Source organism: Amblyomma maculatum, chromosome 5 (assembly GCF_055883805.1).
Source record: "Amblyomma maculatum isolate TAMU_Amacu chromosome 5, ASM5588380v1, whole genome shotgun sequence".
Classification (NCBI taxonomy): Eukaryota; Metazoa; Arthropoda; class Arachnida; order Ixodida; family Ixodidae; genus Amblyomma; species Amblyomma maculatum.
The window spans coordinates 73,449,436-73,468,988 of NC_139348.1; the positions used below are offsets into that span (position 1 = coordinate 73,449,436).

Genomic DNA, 19,553 nt, shown 5'->3' on the forward strand with positions numbered 1-19,553 from the left:
TGTAAATACCGTACCCTATAATGAGATTCCGTTAATACAAAAGAAAATACTCCTTGCCCGCCCGAAGCGTCCCAGACGCTAGGTGCATTGTTGCGCCGCAGCGCGAAGCAGTTATTGGCGAATTTTTTTTTTTCTCACCTCCTTCAGTGCCCTGCTCGCCCTCCTCGGCCAAATCAGCAAGCTTCTCGACGTAGCCTGTATTGGCACGCCACGAACAGCGGGACAATAATATGAGCAGTACTAGCATCTTCAATACCACCCGAGCGTCCCAATCGAAAAGACAGGTTCAAGTTGCTCTGTGGGTTCGAGTCGTGGATCAAACGTACCAAGCATTGAGTGAAAAATGCCTCCAAAAATAGCCCACCCGTTAAGTGTGGCCGCGAAACCAGCAATATTCGTAAATAATCCCGTCATACCACAAAAGGAATTCTAGAGACAAAATGATAAGTAACGAAGCAGTTTGTTGTGAAGTTTAATGGCTTTGTGAACATCAGGGCGAGGCAGACAAAACGTACTTCATTTAGCGGAGGTGGTGGAGCTAGTTCAGAAACATGTATTTGACTGCTTTTAGCTGCTTCACTTTATGCTTTAACAAATACAATTTGCTGCGCCTACAAGATAAAAACACAATACGATGCATCTATCAATAGTTGCCATTCTGTGCTTTATTTTGGTGAAGATGAAGGTGCACCTCATGCGCACCTGGCTGCATGCCTGACTGGTTATTACTTGCTAACACGGTGCTGTTTTCCTTCGCAGAGAGGTAGCTGACTGTCCAACAATAAATGAAACCTTACCTGGCCTGGCAATTGTTATCGTTTCCGTGGTGACGACACCAAGCAGGGCGACTTTTATCCCAGAATAGGTGTACACTTTAGATCTGGGGAGTGTAATGCTCGCATTCTCGAAGAGCGGCTCCGTAGAAGTATTCAGGTTAGTTCCTAGAACGGTGACGTTAGCTTCTTGCATTTGGACCAGAAACGGCAACAATCCTTCCGGTCCATCGTCGAATTCGTGATTTCCGAGACACTGGGAATATCAAGAGGACGTATTCAGGTATGATAATACTGTGCGGTATTAAACAATACTGATCGAATACTTTACGGGAATCCCCCAAGGGGGAGTACGTTTGAAATAAGATGTAATTACTCATTCAATAAACCGGTGCCAAGACGACGTTTTCTGGTAATAGAAGTTTCTGAGAACGCTGTATGGCTTTCCTTTGTAGCCGTACGGCTGCGCTTGGGTGCATGTCAATGATCTATCCTTATTGTTAATAGATATTGTTATAAGTTGTGCTGAAGTACAGATGGAAATCTTAGTTTCGACAATAAAGAGGCATGCTTGATTTCAAAGTACTCTCTTATTTTTCTTGCTTATAAATATGTGTGGGTGTGCAGGGATAGGTGCGATATGTTTTTGTAATGCGCTAAGAAAAGAAGGAGAGGAAGTTATTTTAACTTCAGACCAGCGCTGGGTCTAAAAGGTTTGCTTTGTGATTCAGTCCCACATTTGGAAGAAGTCAAATGAGGCCAGCACTTCAGGACGGAGAGTGACAGGAAAAAATCAATGTTGAGATAATGGCAGGGTTTAGTGAGTACACGTCATGTTCTGCATCAGACCTAACCTCCCTGTAGCAGGAACGATGAGCTGTGTCTCTCCGTAAAGAGCACTTGGTTTTGAACTACTCTAATTGCAGTCAATGGAAATGCACCGCTTCCGGTTCACGCACTGCACCATGTGAGCTATGCAACATATACGAGACCAAGTACGCTATGCAACAGAGAGGATAACCGTGATGACAGGAGGTGGAATAACAGATGACTACTTTCCGATGAGTCGGTTAGGTGCGAATGCAAAACAACAACCCTAGATCCCGTTGCAGATACGTTACTTCCAGCCATTCAGGCATGTTCATGTTGCTCGGTTAACGTGGGGAGCCATGTCTATGTCGGACGGTTTTTTAAATAAATACCCCACTTTTGTGTCTAGAAATCCGTTCCTTGTTACAATCCTATATTTTCTTTAAACTAATGTCCTCACACGCTTTGCTCTTGTTATTTTATTGCAAAAATTATTACACGCCCAATTAACACAAAACCTGGTTGCGCGGTGGCAACGTCGATGGTGCGAAATTCACAAGCACTCTTCTAGTAGCTGGCAGTTGGCTAATGACTTGGTTGGGCACTGATTGGACGCAAGTATATGTGGCTTCACAAGACTGCATATCCTGGGCGAATTCTTCAGGAGCTGCCAACTTGGGCAACATAACTCAGCTGAGAATCAAAACTACCGGGACCCCTTGTTCCCGAATCAGACACATTAGCTCTAGACCACAGCTATAGCTTCGCACATAAACAAGATTTTACACCTAGAAGTTTTGTGCCGTGACTTCATTCTCGTAATGTCGTCAACGGTTAAGGAATTCTTTGTCAAGAAGACATGTCGTAAAAACTCTCTCAAAGAGTGGGGCACAAAAATGCTTGTAGTGAATTGCTCGTTGTTGCCGATACCCGACCGCAACAACGTGCCACGCACTCTGTATTGGAAAAATTGATTGGCGTTCATTTCGACGAATAGCGTAAAACTGACAACACAGAAACGAAAGCGCAGACAGTGCGAGCGCTGCCGCAACGCTCGCGTCGTTTGCTCTTTCTTCTTCCCGTTCTGCTTTGCGTCATTATCATGATCACCAGACTATACTTCCCCACTGCAAGAAAAAGGCCTCCCCAATATTCCCCCAACAACCCTGTCTTGTGTTAGCTGCATCCACGTGATCATTGCGAACTTCCTAATAGTTAATGTAGTTGTCAGTGCAGCGTTGTCCTTGTGTGCGTGTGTCTACCTCTTACGCTTTGTGTTGTTACATGCTCTGCTGCCTTCTTCCAAGAGTTCCTAAACTCATTCTCACACTTAATTTGCGGACGGCCACTGCTACGCTTTCCTTCTCTCGGAGTCTAATTTGCTATCCTCATAGCGACCACCGGGTTATTCTCTGTTCGAAATGTATGTCGCCTATTTCTTCTTGATATTTACTAGAATAGTATTAACTCGGATTATTGGTCTGACGCACTGTACTAGCTTCTTTTCTCTTAATCTTTAATGCTGTCGTTTTTCCTTCCATGGCTTGATTCATTGTCCCCAACACCATTAGCCTCCACGTTTCATCCCCATAGATGAGTACCGGCCGCATGCAGCTGTTATACACTCTCTCAAACTGCCTCTTACCAATATCAAAGTGCCTGTTTATAATGAGTGGTCGTATATGATTCGAACAGAACTTTTTGCTGGGCTAGTTGGTTCCTTGTGACTTGAGTGAAACAGCGCGAAAGAAGCCCGAAAGCGAAGCGAAGAAGGGGCAGGAAAGAGAGCGAACAGTCCAACAATATGTTCTGAAGATATATGCCTCTTGCCAAAGCACGCTAACGAGAAGTGGAGAAAAGAACACGGGAGTTTGCTGGTAAAATATGCAAATTTCGCAGTGTTATAGACAATATGCCGTGAGGAGATGGAACTTACCACGGCGTCATATGACATGTTGGCCATTACCGCCGAGACGATATTGTGCTTAAGTATGGAGTACCACAGCGTTCCTTGAAAGAAGTCTCCGGCATTGAGGAACAGAGTGTTGGTGGTGTTGTTTTTAAGCTCTCGCACCTGCGCGTGAGGATAAATATGTGTTAGCATAACGCATCGGTTAAAAGATCCACATACCACTCCGTAAATTAATGTTAAATTTCCAACAACAAAAACACCAACATCAATTAAATTTTAATATACCCTTCAACATGGACGAAGTATATACCTAGGGATTAGATACATTCGCAAGCAATGCTCGAACAAAAATAAAATTCCAGACTCCTGCATTTTGGCTTCATTAATTGTTACTCCCAAACTTACAGCGACGTTGATAGTTTAATGACCAATCTACCGGAAAATTCTCAGGAAATTGTTTGAAAGGGTAGAGAACACCGGACTGAAAAAATGCAGGTAGTTAAGTGTGCTTGCTGAGGTGGCTGCTCATCGCTTGAGTGCCAATCATACCTTTCGCGTAAACACGATCATTACATCAATACAATTGACTTAAAGAGTCCGAGGAATTTTCGAACGTTTACATGTCGTCTGCTTGTGTGGAATACATCACATAATTACTGCAGCTGAACAGCGCGCCGAGACTAAGCCTAGTGCCTTCTGTGGCGCGCTGGCGAAGGTAGCTTCCTCGGCGTCACCTGTCACGACTGCATTACCTGCCGCACAATTTATATCTGAACTTGGTCCCAACTCCTGCTATTTGCAAGTTATCCACCGGCTGCAGCACGCATATTTTTGGCATATTTATATAGTTTTCCGGGATATTCTGGAAGCATAGATATCTTCTTGCAGTCTTAACGTCACATAGGCTCATTATGCAGGTCCCGCCCTCCTCGTTATATTAAGCTCAACGTGACACTTGCGTTGTGGAAGAAAGTTCCACGTCCACTGCCTTGCACTGGCAGGCGCTCTGAAGGATAGGTTACAAGAAACGTAAACACCCACGGAAGTGGAAGATTGAACAGACGTTGCGATAGCTCAGACTTTAGAGCAACGAACTCTACATTTGGAGGTCGTTTGTTGGGATATCACCGGCTTCATGAAGTTATTTTAGCAAATTGAGCTGGGAGAGGGGGGGGGGGGGGGTGTCCTAGAGGTTCCATGAAAAGCTATTTATAATTATAAACTAGAAAACACGCATTAGCAATATGTATTCCATCAGTCCTCTCCACAACGCAACATAGGTTAATCTAGTCTCACTAACGCAGAAGATATCGGCGATAGAAAACGACACTCCTCCTCTCCTTCCTGAACCCAACGCACGCGGTCCGACATCATGAGTGCATTCACCATGGTCATCAATGCCGTCAGTGGCTACTCGTCAAATCCTTCAATGCTGCTTGGAAAAACTTCCTGTTTTCGTGCCGCGTTTGAGCAGCTCAATCAATTGCAAAGAATACATTCTGGAGCTTAAAGTTTGGTCCCAGTTATTAAAGGCTGCTGATTATGCACACTGATCCAACCAGCCATCCGAATCCTTGCAAGGGACGGCGTTGAAAATGGAAAGCAGTTGGTGCTGTTGCATGAAAACTGGAGCAGATGCTGTGGGCTGGCCCATTGTTAATATTGTGGCTTCCTTCATTTATCGACTTAAGCCGTACGTGTTCAACTGGTAGTCCTTCAAGTCGGAGGCAGGCTAGGTGTGCTGTAGAACTGTCTTCCGATGCGGTACGTTTAAGACTGCTGTCATGGTCATGGCGGAGAGAGTGTCCGAAACAAACTGCAACACACGACCAGAACTGAAGTAGTTGTGGCGAAACTACAGCACTTAGACAGGCGACAACGGGCCTTCTTATCAAGGTCTTTATCGGGCTTATTTGTTCCCGCATAACTGCGCAACTGGGTGATTGCAATATGAGGACGATTGCTAATGTCACATCAAACTACAAAATGCAGCCTTTTCATAGAAAAAGTAAATTTAAGGTAGTCATCGAAAAATCAAAAGATAAAGCCGCCCAAGGCCACCATGGCGATATGGAACAAGGCGGAATCTGTGGCGCATTGTTGCCATCAGTCGAGGTCAATTCATGGTATCTTGCGCAACAAAGAAAGCAATTAGGTCCTAATCCAGCGGCTGTTAGCAGCCACCAAAAAAAAACAAATTACATTTCTTTGCGGTATTACCATACCGTTCCGCGCGAAGTGCAAAGGTCATATAACGGCGGCTGTTGGCTGCAACAAATAAAAATTACTTTAGTGAACGACAATACAATCCCGATCCCCGAGTACGATCAGAATAAAAAATGTATTTCGCGGTGGTTTTTTATTTTTTTAATATTATTGCCATCTGTCACGCTCGTTCTAACTAGCCGCATATTCCCTATTCTTGTACGTTTCTCCAACAGCATCACGAAGGTTTCGGCAGTGTGACATCTGCTTCTAGGAAGGTACAGATTATGTATGTCACTATTACAGCTGGCGGTGTATTTATGACAAAGTTAAATGTCAGACAGCATTTAGGCGAGAACATCTCACGAAACAGATAGGCGCAGCTTGGATGAGGCAATACGATTGCTATGGAGGCTTCTTTAAGCATGCTCTCTCTCTCTGTCAGCACAGCTTACGAGCTCTAACAGGGAGAGCTGAGGCGACCTTTGGTTACTCGCTATCTCTCAGACACTATGGGTGCGCGAATGCAGTTAACGGTTTGGTTTGGATAATGGGGTTTAACATCCCAAAGGACTCCGGCTGTGAGGACGCCACAGTGGCGAGCACCGGTGATTTCGATCACCTGGGGTTCTTTAACGTGCACTGACGTAGCACAGCACAATGGCGCCTTGCTTGTCGCCTTCATCGAAAAGCGGCCGCCGCGGCCGGGATTCGACCCCACGTCCTTAGGTTCAGAATCGAGAGCCTCAACAGATGAACCACCGCGGTGGTGTATAGAGGTAATGAACCAATTGGGGCTCGGCGCAGAAGGGATCACAGTGTAACAAAGGGAAAATCTCTCGGTCCAACAGTAAAAATTGTTTTGAAGAAACATTTGAATCTTCACGACCACTTTATAAATCTGTGGGGCGGTTTCCTAGGTTCACTTCAAGCATCGAAGTTTCGTGCCGTAACCGTGAATTAATTCTGACAGCTGTTTCCAGTCCATTTTCGTGTACCAGCTTGAAACCTTAATCAGTTCAGAAAACGGAAGACGGTTTCGTTCCTAAATATCCCTGAACCTGTGCCAAATCCTACCATTAAAATTATTCCAATAGGGAAATTATTTCGAATGGAAACATCGCCAGCTCCGCATTGAAGCAAAGAGACTGTTTTGCTGCTTCATCGCTCTAGCAAGGCAAAAACCAGCTTCGCATGGTGTGCTTTGGCCCCTGACGACTGATTATCATCGGTGATGCCGACCTTTTGGCGTGGATAGAACTTGAGATTAGATGTGCATATTCTACTTACCCTGGAAAAAAAATGAATTCAATATGACAGCTCATTAGCAGTCATCATTGCGGTGCCCCGATGAAATTACGCAAGCTTTTCTATGCTTTTATGTGTAGCAGGCTCATACGCTGCTCCTTAAGCATTACATAATGATGGTGTTACCTTTCAGCGTTTGAAGAGGAGGCTTACTTCATTGACTGCTGCACATATTTCATCGCCAGCTTGTGTAGCTGGCTTCTCGAGATAACAATTGAGCGCCTTCCAACATTTTTTGAAACGGCAGACTGAAAGTTCACGGTGTCCATAACTGGTCCCAAGAAATTCCTGACTGGCTGAGGTCACACACCTACCAAATTTATTTGGGTGTGCATTTCTGGTGCGGTATCATCAGCATCATCAGCCTGATTATACCCACTGAAGGGCGAAGGCCTCTCCCATATTTCTCCATTTAACCCGGTACGGCATAATCCAGGACATATTTTATGCCCCTTAATTCTTTGAAGAGAACCAGAAGTATGCGCATTAAATTCCTGCTGATTTCGTTGAATGATTTGCTTCCAAGGAAATGCGTCAAGTATGGTTCCAACATGACGGAGGTCCGCTACATTTTTGCTAAATAGCAAATAACTGATTGGACAGTAATTTCTGAAGCAGTGGATACAATTCGGAGGAGAGAGTTTTTGTCCACCGATATCCTCTAATCTCTCTCCCCTTGGCATTATTTTCTGGGGATATGTGAAAAAAATACATTTGCTCAGTTGACGTTACTGATGTATTCGACATGCAGAACAGGGCAGTTGCCACTTGTAAGAGCATCGCATCGGAATTGCTGATCAATGTTGTCCACTGGACGCGAGAATGGCTCACATGCTGTGTTCCGGCTGAAGAGAAGTATCCTGAACATCTTTGAACTGCTTGTTTGATGAGAATAATCATAATAACAAATTTCTGAGAACGCACAACTACTATTTGTCAATAAGGGTTTGAAGCATTTTTTTGAGATCGTTCTACATTGTATTTGTATTGAGGTACTTTATACTTGTACTTCGTAGGTTTATTTTTCTTAGGTTTGTCCTTAGGTACGCGTACTGTATTAGATTTTTATTGGTCATTTTCGTCAAACGTTATGAAAGAGGTAAGGCAAAAATCTGTGGACACAGATTGACTGAGACCTTATTTTCTCAATGGCAAAGTGCAGTAACAGAGCACACCTACTAGTAGTGTGTATATATATCAGTATGACAAACAAACCTCCTTATCCAAACAAAAATGTTCAAAATCTTATTCCCTGAGACACTGAAGTAACGAGAAAGGCGGCAAGATACACACAACAAATGAACTTAGTGGGGCTCCGCAGCCCGTTTTCGTATTCCAAACAGCGGAGGCCTTTTCCTCTTCGTATTAGTGTTTTTTCGGGCAGCACGAGGGCGCATGAGCGAGCTGCCATTCGAGGGAGCGGCATGTTATCGGTGAGGAAACTATGGCAGATAAGTGTGTCGGAAGCAAGACTCGCGGCATTTTCCCGGCGGGAGGCCAGCCGCATCGGCCTTGGGCAGGCGAGGGGCGGCCAGCGATCGTCCGGAGTTAGCGGGATGTGCACGGACGACGGACCGAAGACCTGCGAGATGAAGACGGAAGCAGTGCCTGCCGGAATTCGCGTATTTGTGTGAGTTGCTGCCACGTGAGCAACTCGTGTGCCGCCATTAGTTTCTTGTTCCGCCGTTAGCGCTCTGGACCTCGTTCTGTTTTATCATTGGCGGTCTATTGTCGCGCGCCTCGAGAGCATGTTTCCAGCACAGTGGCGCCCAATGGTTTTTTTTTTTATTGGATGCTTTTTTGTTTACTGGAATAAACCGGGATTTTTAAGAGATTGCATTTGTCACTCGTAGGGCGAGTCCATGCTCGCAGACCTGTTTTCTAGAAAGCGAGGCCTTCGACTTATATAGGACTTTGCAAAAATCAGTAAGGAAAAAGACTCGTTTTAGATGGCTAATAGGAAGATTGAGAATGTCAATCATTTGATCAAGAAAACTGTTAATAAGAGGTGGTAGGTGATACTTAGAGTATTGTTTTGCATATTAGTGCGAAATTGCTTTACTGTCCAGTACAAAAGGTTTCGCGGACTATAGCCCGTAGGTTGTTCAATTTGTAGATCGCCAAGGTTAATAAGCAAATGTTTCGGCTGCTGCTTTCAACGAATCATATTTGTACACAGCTCATAACAGTATGTTTTATTAACAATTAAGAATTTCAGCTATTGAGTAAAGGTGCTACCGGGTTATCATAGGCAGACCGGGTCATAATATGGATAGCCTAATTTTTGAGCCGAGACAGCTTTAACTTGTTGCTAAAGTGGTAGTGCCCCACACAAGAACGTCGTAATTTACACATGGCATGCACAGAGAATTGTAGAGGAGTAATATGACTTTTCTCGAAGGTAGTCTCTATGTTAATAGAAAAACTATCATGGTTCCTAATTTAGAAGCGGTGTAATCCACATTCGCTTCCGAAAACAAGGTTTCGGCAAACAATATGCCGAACGTTTTCAGTTCAGTTCAGTCGTTCAGTCGTGTCCGACTCTTCGTGACCCTATGGACCATGTCACGCCACGCTTTCCGGTCTCTCACAATCTTCCTAACATCACATAACTTCATCTGCAGTGCCTCGAGGATGCCATCTAACCATCGCGTTCGCTGCCTACCCCTTCTCCGGCGACCCTCAACCTTTCCCAACATCAAATCTTTCTCTAGCGACTCCTCTCTTCTCATCAGATGACCAAAGTAGCTTAGCTTTAACTTTAGAACTTGACCCTCCAATGAGCAATCAGGGTTTATGGTCGACAATATCGACTGATTTGATCTTCTGGCGGTCCAAGGAACTCTCAAGAGTCTTCGCCAGCACCACAATTCAAACGCGTCAATTCTTCGGCGGTAAGCCTTTTTCACAGTCCAACTCTCGCATCCATACATCACAACTGGAAAGACCATAGCACGAATTATACGGATCTTGGTTGGCAGACTAATGTCTCTACTCTTTACTAGGCGGTCAAGGCTAACCATTGCTCTCTTTCCCAGAAGCAGGCGCCTCCTAATTTCATGGCTGCAGTCTCCTTCCGAGGTAATCTTGGAGCCCAAGAAGAGAAAATCTATCACCGATTCCACTTCATGTCCCTTGATGCTCCAGGACTTGATAGGGCAAGACGCCATGATCTTTGTCTTTTTAATGTTCAGTTTAAGCCCAAACTTCTCACTCTCTTCTTGTACGCGCATCAGAAGTCTCTTGAGTTCCACTTCACTTTCTGCCATTAAAGTGGTATCATGCGCATATCTAAGTTTGTTGATACGTTTTCCAGCAATCTTCACTCCAGCTGAAGACTCGTCCAGACCGGCCTTCCTCATGATGCACTCTGCATATAGGTTACATAGGCACGGCGACAGTATGCAATCTTGTCTCACTCCTTTCTCAATCGGAAACCAATCAGTAAGACCATGCCCAGTTCTGACTGTGGCCTCTTGTCCTTCATACAGGTTCCTGAGGAGACAGATGAGGTGAATTGGAACTCCCATCTCTTGGAGAGCTTGCCACAATCTGCTGTGATCTACGCAGTCAAACGCTTTCGCATAATCAATAAAGCAGAAGTAGATGGGTTTCTGGAACTCTCTTGCTTTTTCCATGATCCAGCGAAGGTTGGCAATTTGGTCTCTAGTTCCTCTGCCCTTGCGAAACCCACCGCCGGACACCCACCGGTAAAAATGGGTACAAGCGTCCCCCGGCCTGGCGCTCGACTTTTCCAGGGGTGTGCGTTTGGGAGAAGCTCCGTAAACTCCAACTACACAGATGCTGACAATAAGCCTTATGTATTGCGGAACAACTCGAAACTTAGCACGTAAAATTACGGCTTTTTGTTTTGTTTCATTCATTATTAAACCATTTGTCCTTCTCCTGTTGCTAATTTTATGTAGTACGGCGTTTCCGATGTCAAAAGTTCTCTGCACGAGTCGGATAAGAGTAACATGGTTATATCGACTGCGTATATTACAAATTCGGCTCGTGGATCAATTTTTGCAATGTCGTTTGATAAATAATAAATAAAAGCGGACCTAGTATACTACCTTGAGGATATCTTAAGCTAATTGGCATCGAACGCCGTTGGCCTATGTACAGAGAAGAATTACCGAGGTAGGCTTTCAATAATTGTAAAGACGGCCATGAGTACCATAACATTATAACTCATCAATATGAAGATTTCTGGTGATATTGTAGAGCGCCGTAAGGGAACAGGACCCGGAGCAGTCGAATGTAGGCTGAGTTAAAGGTTATATTTTTAAGGCGAAAGCCTTTAATGGCTCATGCTGTCGTGGACAAAATATGTCCCGCTTTTGCGACGTTCTGACTGGCCAACGCGGAATGACGTCATAGAGATCTCGACCAATGACAGAGCACCACCACAGTATGCGCGAATGCATGCCTTATATGGAAATCAATGATCAATTACAAATTAATGAATTAGATAAAAACTACCAATTTAATTCATTAATGTATAGCTTACGTAATCAATTATTTACCTAGTTATTTGCCAATTATTATTTATTACCAATTAGCACCCGTTGCGTAGCATAATGCGGCACTCAGATTTTCGCCTTTCACTACTTTAGTCGCTAGAGTCCCCTTAACTTTTTCTGCCCCCGAGTATCAACTTCAAAGCCCGAGGGTTCCCGGCACGTGGCCCTTGTCCCTTCTCCTTTCTCCGCCACTCTTATCATCCAGAGAGGGCGCTGCTACAATATCATCAAATCAAATGCCTTAGTAAAATCTATACATATGCTAAGTTTAATTTCCTTCTAGAGTTTTAATGATATATGCTATCTGGTAAAGAAGAGCAAACTGAGTGGATCGGTACTTGTGGAGCCCGTACTGAGCATCGTTATAAGTATGTTCGTTTATTCATAGTATGACGTAAGCAGCTTGTGAATAACTTGTTCTTGGCCCTTGGAGAAGATTGGTAGGATGGAAATTGGACGATAATTATTAAGATTGTTTTTATCACCCTTTAATGAATCATTGATACTTTCGCCAGTTGCACATAAACACTGGCAGAACACCATCTCCGAAGCACATATTAAATGTCTCGGTAAGATAGGGAACTCAAATATCGAGTGCAAACTTCATTGGCTAAAATGAAATATTACACATATCGCGGGTGCAAATACTTTCTATTAGCAACATAAACGCCTTGAATATTTCGTTCTCAGTTTCTGGTTAGAGGCACATACGGTTTGAAATATTAACATACATAGAAAACTTTACTGCTTTACTGCTTAATGTTGGTGTCACTAAATTAGTAAAGTATTCATATAATACATTCGCCAAATCATAACCGGAAACTCTTCCATTATATATGACAAAGTCTTCTACGCAAGCTAATGATGCTGACCAATTTAAGTGGTTATTTAATTTGTTCCACCTACCTTTAGGGTAATTGGTAGCATTTTAAAGTAGATTTTGAAGGTAATTTGCATTATCAGATTTTTGTGCTTTATCAAAACCATTTCGGTATTTTTGAATTCGGGCAAATCCCTGGCATCACTAGTGACTGAGAAAGGACGGAACAGTTGTTTCATCTAGAGGCACGATATTGTGTTAGGGAAACGTCATGACGGCAAAGTTGACTTAACTTATCTAGTTGAAAGTAAAGTGTTAAGAGTAAAGTTTACCTAATGATTAAGCAAAGCGTTCTAATTAAAGTGACTATGATTGCTTTACTGTTGTTTTCATTTGCTCTTCTTTCGCAGTAATGCTGTAACTGGAGCAATGGATTAGAGAGAAATGTGTACTCATGCCTTTTGATGCACGTTCGCGCTTCCTCATAGGTAGTTGACAAAGTATTCTTAATCCAGAAGAAAAAATATATAGTGAGAATGCGGGACATTTATCTCGGTTTCCCCGGCGCAAAAAAAAAAAAATTGCCGGTGGTAAATTTTTTTTGTACATGCAGGTGGGGCTTGGAACTTCTGTGCTTTCTTATTTGCAGTACTAATTTCAAACGTTCTGAGCAGCCATTTAAAAAAAAAAAAAAGAAGCAAGTGTGGTATCGCTGCGCTTGGCTGCATCCGAAGTTAATTTAATACAGCACCGCGTAGTATTAACAGCTCTAATACCAATCGCTTAAGGAAACATTTCATACAGGTATTTCTTAGCTTCGCTGGCCAAGAAAAAAGATAATCATTGTCGCCTCAGACTCCACTTTCTTGTCAAAAGTGTATTATAGACAACAGCTGCTAGGAGCTCACATTCCAAATGTATCGATTTTGCCTACGCAATTACAGTGTATCCTGCAACTTTAGATATGTATATAACAGGACGCAGATATTTTGCTATGTATTCTGCAAGCTATAATTGCGATCTAATACCGCTGTCTAAATTCTCAATATAAACATGCGTGCAAACTGCCACGCATAATTTAATTTTTTCGTCAGTCTAGCAATTCATATTATGACAATAATCATAAGGGTTTGTCAAGATACTTTGTTGGGCGAGTTGGTACTTAATCATTATTAATATAAACAGCGCGAACACGAGGACAAGGGACAAGAAACAAGAAAGCCACAGCACAAGCGCTGACTCACAACTAAGCCTAAGCCCTTTACTCCAAGGCCCAAAAAAACAAACATGAAGAAAACGAAACAGTCACGTGAAACAACCCCTGGGTTCACCTGCTGCATAAAAAATTACTTTAAAAAATCACTTAAAAAAGACACCTTTTTTTAAGTGTCCGTCTGGCCATATGGCCGGTGTACAAAACCATCTTTTCCTTGGTGCTCTTTGAAATAAAAAAGACACTCTGAATGTCTAACTTAGCATCCTGTATTTAATTGCTATAGATTATCTACAGCCCAGCTTGGTGAGCCTCATGAACTGTATCACGCAAAAAGTAGTTTTAGACTTTTGAAACGTAAGCTAAATGGAAAACTTAGCAGAAATATGAAATTGTCTGTTAGGCCGTTCAATGGGCTGGAACTCGAATATACTGCTTTGCCTGGAATCCGCACATGCTGAAGCATACTTCAGAAACTGAAAAAATTACAAGTAAGTGTGATGCATTTCTTTTGCAATAAATTTAAACACGCCGAGTCCCAGTTTCTTGTAATGACAGCCAATGCAGCTTCTCTTTGTAAAATATAAATTTTCTCATTTATTCTCAGTGCATGCTACTACTTATGCACAATTTAGAACCTCACTAGGGCCTTGTGTACTGCAATTATAGACCAGGAAGACTCGACACGAGAATATTTACACCGCAGCATTACATTTCATGGATTAACAAAATAAATATTCATATTTCTCGTAAAGTATTACGGTGCTGAACTCATTGGCAGATGAGCCAGATGAAGTGTTCGAAACTGAAAATTTTGGAAATAGTTTTGCTTGAATTGTGCCGTTTCGGTATTGATAATATGCCGTTTTCTCTGCTTATTCACTGTTTTACTCGTATTTAGTTGCTTTTGAATGGGCTATGCGCTATGATCATTACTTTGCCTCTTTTTTCCCATCTTGCTTTCTACGTAGTGAGGTTTGCACCATCGTGTCAATAAAAATAAACAGTAGAAACTCTTATCACCAATTGCTACAGGATAACCCCCGAGCTTGTAACGAGTACGAATGAAGAAACCTTGCCGGTAGTTAGTGTAATGAAGTCAACGTCCCTGTGTTTGCACCAGAGGCATACTAGCTATTCTGCAGCAATATGGTTAAACCCAGTGTTGGATGATGCTTTGAACAACTTTGTCAACTTAGTCGCAAATGGTACTTGCTAGCGGGAGTTCAAAACTGGCTTCGGACCTTGATATTCTTCTGAAAGGCACCGGAAATCTAGAATTAAGGAGCCAATAATTTGCCGCTATGAAACATATAGCGCGCGAAGTGTGCAATTCTACATTGATTTTGTCATGAACACTACATGATGTTCTCATCGAATATTTTTTAACAACGGGTCCACTGTTTTCTACGCATCACCTTACTAGCAAATACGATCAGCATGCACGAAAGCGATATTATGCTGCCAGAAACAGAAAACGTTCAAAGCTCAGCCTCCATGTTGTTTAATATAGCGTACATAGCAGTTTTGAACCCAAAGCTGTTGCGGCGCTGTTACCTACGTTTTGTTGACGAGAGCACTAGTGAAATGTGGCTAGTGCTTCACCCACAAACACAAACAGCAGCCTTGTCTTATAACAACGTTCAAAAATTCCATCATCTATTTTAAGGTAGAGTTTTTCATCGAAAGGTCCAAAAAATAAGCTGTTAATGTAATAAAATATCACTCGTGCCTCAGCAAACAAAAAGAGTGGCATGCTCGTAACACCTTGTGAGATAATTTACTGGTAATTTAGCCAGCACTAGTCGCGTTGAAAGGTTCACATAAATGGCGAAGTTCCAACGTAGGAAGTGGCTTTAGGTGGCATTATACGATTTTAAGTGTCGAAATAAAAAGGCGGGCCCTTGTTTCTTCAATATTGCAGTGCTAGATTCTTACTAAGTGAGGTAAGCAGTTTTTGTGTCCATCACAATCTCATGGCTAGTTTCGGTCGCTTATTGTTCTTTACAATTTGCGGGCAACGTTTTTGTTTCTATACGTAAATTATTTCCTTTCGTCCATTTCCATATTAGAAACCTTTTGAAAAATTTCAGTATCGCGCGAAATCAATTTTGGCGGAACCTGTGGGTGCGGTATCAATCTTATATGGCTGTGATCCGTACTTTATGAAGCTTAAACAGGTTTATTCAGGCCCGGTATAGCGCTCAAACAAAATGGACAAGCCCGGTATAGACGTGACGCCAGACAGACTATCTCCGCTTCTGAACACAAACCCTATGGGCCACTCCAGTATGGTGCTCGCACCTGGGAAAACGTGTCCCAGGCGGAGTTTAAACCGGATGGCCCAGCCCAGTATAGAGACAGATCATGTCCAGTTTGGAACTGAAGCCGAACGGACTAGTCCGGTATGGCACTCAGACTGACCTGAGTGCGTTATGATTGGAGCTATGCCAATTCGATGATGAGCGCGAAAACATTTACAGTATACATCTTTTTGTATATGTGCGGTACACTGAATCAATGTAAAGCGATATCGTTAAAGGCCCTTTCCCCAGCTTCCAACTCCGGCTTTTTCTTTTTCTTTCAGATGGAAGTGTGAGATCAGAATACACTTTTCCAGGACCTTTGAATTCATATCAAACACGCTACTCCTATAACACGCAGCCACGTACGTATGGCTTAGTTAAGCGATGCTTTATTTTTGTCAGCTTATCTTGATTATATAAGCCTGGATTCCAAAAGGTACACGTTGGATATTGGCAGAAAAATGTAAGAAATTAGTAATTAGGCAAGCAGCAAACTTCATGTACGCGAAGTAGGATCCGCAATGAGTGTTGTCAAACGGGACCATTCTTGCTTTCGTGTCTTGCCCTAAAAAGCAGTGTTTAAGCGTCCCCCGCCCCGTCTCACAAACGCAATTATTTTTACAAACACTTAGAAACTATGAGGCTGTGCTATTATGTTTTGCTACGACGTAAGCTCATGGCACTGCTTGCTTTGCGTTATTCACCGCGAGCGTAGTCGTTCACAAGCAAACATTGCTGCAGCTCGTCCGATCTAGTGCTCATTCATACCTGTGTCTGAAATAGCGTTTCAATAGCAAACCAGCAATCAGAACCATACTGTTTCGCCCGAAATGGGCAGGGGTATCCTTCGAGTATCACTAAAACGTCACTGGCCACCGACACAAGCAGTGGTATACCTACATGTAAGGCGCCATGCATAGTGCCGGAAGTATCTATGCCGAATGCGGGATCCTCGTATAGATGGTGCAGTAGAAAGAACATAGAAAAATTTGTGTGCCACTTTGGATCACTAAAGTGTGATAAGGCGAAAGCCTTTGTTTCAAACTTCGCTTATTCCTAGTTTTCCTGCATCTGCTTCTGTAGTCTGTGTGGTGCGACCTTCGAGGAAGCTCGAAAGGAAAGGCGCCACACGAACAGCTGAATCGGTATGACTATATAACGTAAGCTACCAGCCAACATATAAACCCCGCCTAAACCACGCCGCTTGAACATGTCGGCGTGGCTTATAGGATAGCGTGAATGCAAGGGTCTGTCTTGGCAGGCTGATTCTGATATAATCCTCTCATGTGAAAGGAGTGGCTCGAGTTGGTAGCGATTGCCAAACAATAGTGCCCTGTGATTGGTCGAGACCTCTATGACGTCATTCCTACCTCAGCAAATCAGATCGCCGCAAAAGCGTGACACCTTTGCTGATGGCAACGATGAGCCATATAAAAGCTTTCGCCTTAGAATAGGAGCAATGGAATAGACTGCTTATTTAATTACCGTTCACTTTTTGTTTCAGCTCTTAAATGAAGTAAGCTAGATGTTCTTGCAACCCGTCCTTGCGATTTATACGATTTATACGTAAAAATACTTAGTTGCCAGGAAGTACTTCTGGGCGTCACTGCTCCACTGGCTGCTTGTGAAGCAAGCTGGCGCAGTGCACCAGGTATCGCTGTATAGCACAAGACTTAATTGCATTCTACGAAGATGACAAAACAGCCAGCAATGCCAAATAAGGAAAGCCTCAGGCGTGCTTGGAAGAAAACCAACGTGTATTAAATATGTGACACATTTGTGACATCTCCTGATAGCCGGGAAAATATTCTGGTGTTCTTTGGGCGCAAACGGCTAACAACGATCGCAATTTCTGCAACTAAGAAAACGACACCAAGTTTGAAAGATCGCAGTTGCACTAAACAAGTAGGAACATGGAGTCTTTAGGCAGTTGTCGCGTAGATTAGTGGTTAACGTGCTCGGGAACAGGCACCACAGGATGGTAGCTCAAGACCATTCGCAATGCGATTTTAGTTTGATTCTCTCATTTTCATTTTCTTCAATCTAGCCAGTTATTTTATCATTTTATCATGTAGGGGTGCGTTTTTGAGCCAGCAACCAGGGCGGATAACTCGTACAGGGCATTACTCTATGAAAGCACCGCCCGGTTTCAACCCATCCATCCTGCATAAAATTAATCTAGGAATTTTCAGTACAAATTATTTATTGCTAGGTATACTGAATCAATTCATTTTGAGGTATCGGCATCTAGCAGGAGATTATAAGAAGGTTCTTGTGGCAAAGAAATGCTGTGTGAATATTTACACTTGTGTCAGATCTATCCACGTAGCACGGTAAGGTGGCATGTTGTAAAATACTTTATAGGTTCTTGTTATTCGTTACCATGATATTATATTCTATAATGCTCATTGCGCAATATTTCTTGAGTAAGGCTTGTGTTGCGCATACACTGCTTTCTGTCTCCAGATGTACATGGATAGCGTCCAGCCCACCATTGGTGTCACATACTGACCGAAAAATTGTATCATTATATTATAAACTGTTCCTTGTCAGTGAAGAATGCCAGAGTATTCAGTAACTTCCTGCTGAATGTTTTCACATAGAAGTACCGAGAAGCTCTATTGCCGGTACGTTCGATTTCACAGAAACATTAGCTGCTACGATATTGGGATATGCTCATGCGATACTACAGTCTTGAGAATTGTGAGCATGTGCTCACGAACGTGGGACAAATAGCATAGAACAATCTTTTTGACGATAATCATTCATCAACACAACTAAGGGGCAGTTACTTTATTCCTTTCCATAGTCGTTCACCACGCTAATAACTAGAACTACTATGAATCACCAACTAGGCCCAATTCTTGCCATGTTATTCCTTTTGCCCGAAGAAAACCACAGAGTGGAGATGTTTCCGATTGGTCGCTGAAATCTGCCGCCACGTATTCAAGTTCTAAGTAGGGCTCTAGTCTATCTACCATGCGCTCCTGCATTCACGCTCCGAAATCGCATTACTGCACATCTCATCATGCACTCATCATGCACTCATCCCGAACTAATCATGCACTCATCTTGCACTCCATTTGCACTCACCGTTTCAGCAATCCTTGCAACACCACCGTAGCACTTGCTTTCGTTGTGCTTTTTTTCGGTGCATTGGAAGCCATTCTTGTCACTCTCGAGGATCCGAGAATGAACGTCATTGGTGTGTAGAATAGTCATATCGAAAGTTACTCCGCTCCCTTGCTGATCTCCATTGGCGCTGCTTGAATGCACGCATGATGAGACAAGCGCGATGCATATTAGACGAAGCATGACAGCTTCCACACGAAACAGAAGGATGATCTGGCAAAAGCTACGTCTTATATAACGCTTTGCTCTTCTACTATCATCTTTTATTCAATCCTGAATTCAGCAGGGCGGTCCATTATACCTTGACATTTAATTCTTCAAGTTGCGAGTCCGTACCAAGAACATAATATTCATAATTTTTGGTGAGGAAAAAGAATAATCTTTAAAACGTAATAACACCAACGCTGTCAGTAATTTTCATGGCCAGTTTTTGTCGTTGCCTAAACGTTGGTGTCATTATTCAATTTTATTTTTAACATGTGCTGATGTATGCCGGCTCTCCACTTCTGACCTTTTCACTCACCCATCCTGCGAAATAGCACGCCTGG

General features: G+C 43.0%; 1 protein-coding gene across 1 annotated transcript in view; it reads right to left on the minus strand.

Moving 5' to 3' along the window:
* LOC146188506 (protein 5NUC-like) overlaps positions 1-19,222 on the minus strand; it is a 48,142-nt gene extending 28,920 nt beyond the window's left edge. The window contains exons 1-3 of the mRNA XM_084603813.1: positions 18,967-19,222; positions 3,520-3,657; positions 798-1,029 (exon numbers count right to left, since the gene is read on the minus strand). Of these exons, the coding sequence (XP_084459939.1) occupies positions 798-1,029; positions 3,520-3,657; positions 18,967-19,188 (592 nt within the window). The 5' untranslated portion in view covers positions 19,189-19,222. The remainder of the gene's footprint in view (positions 1-797; positions 1,030-3,519; positions 3,658-18,966) is intronic.
* Between the last annotated feature and the right edge of the window lie 331 nt (positions 19,223-19,553).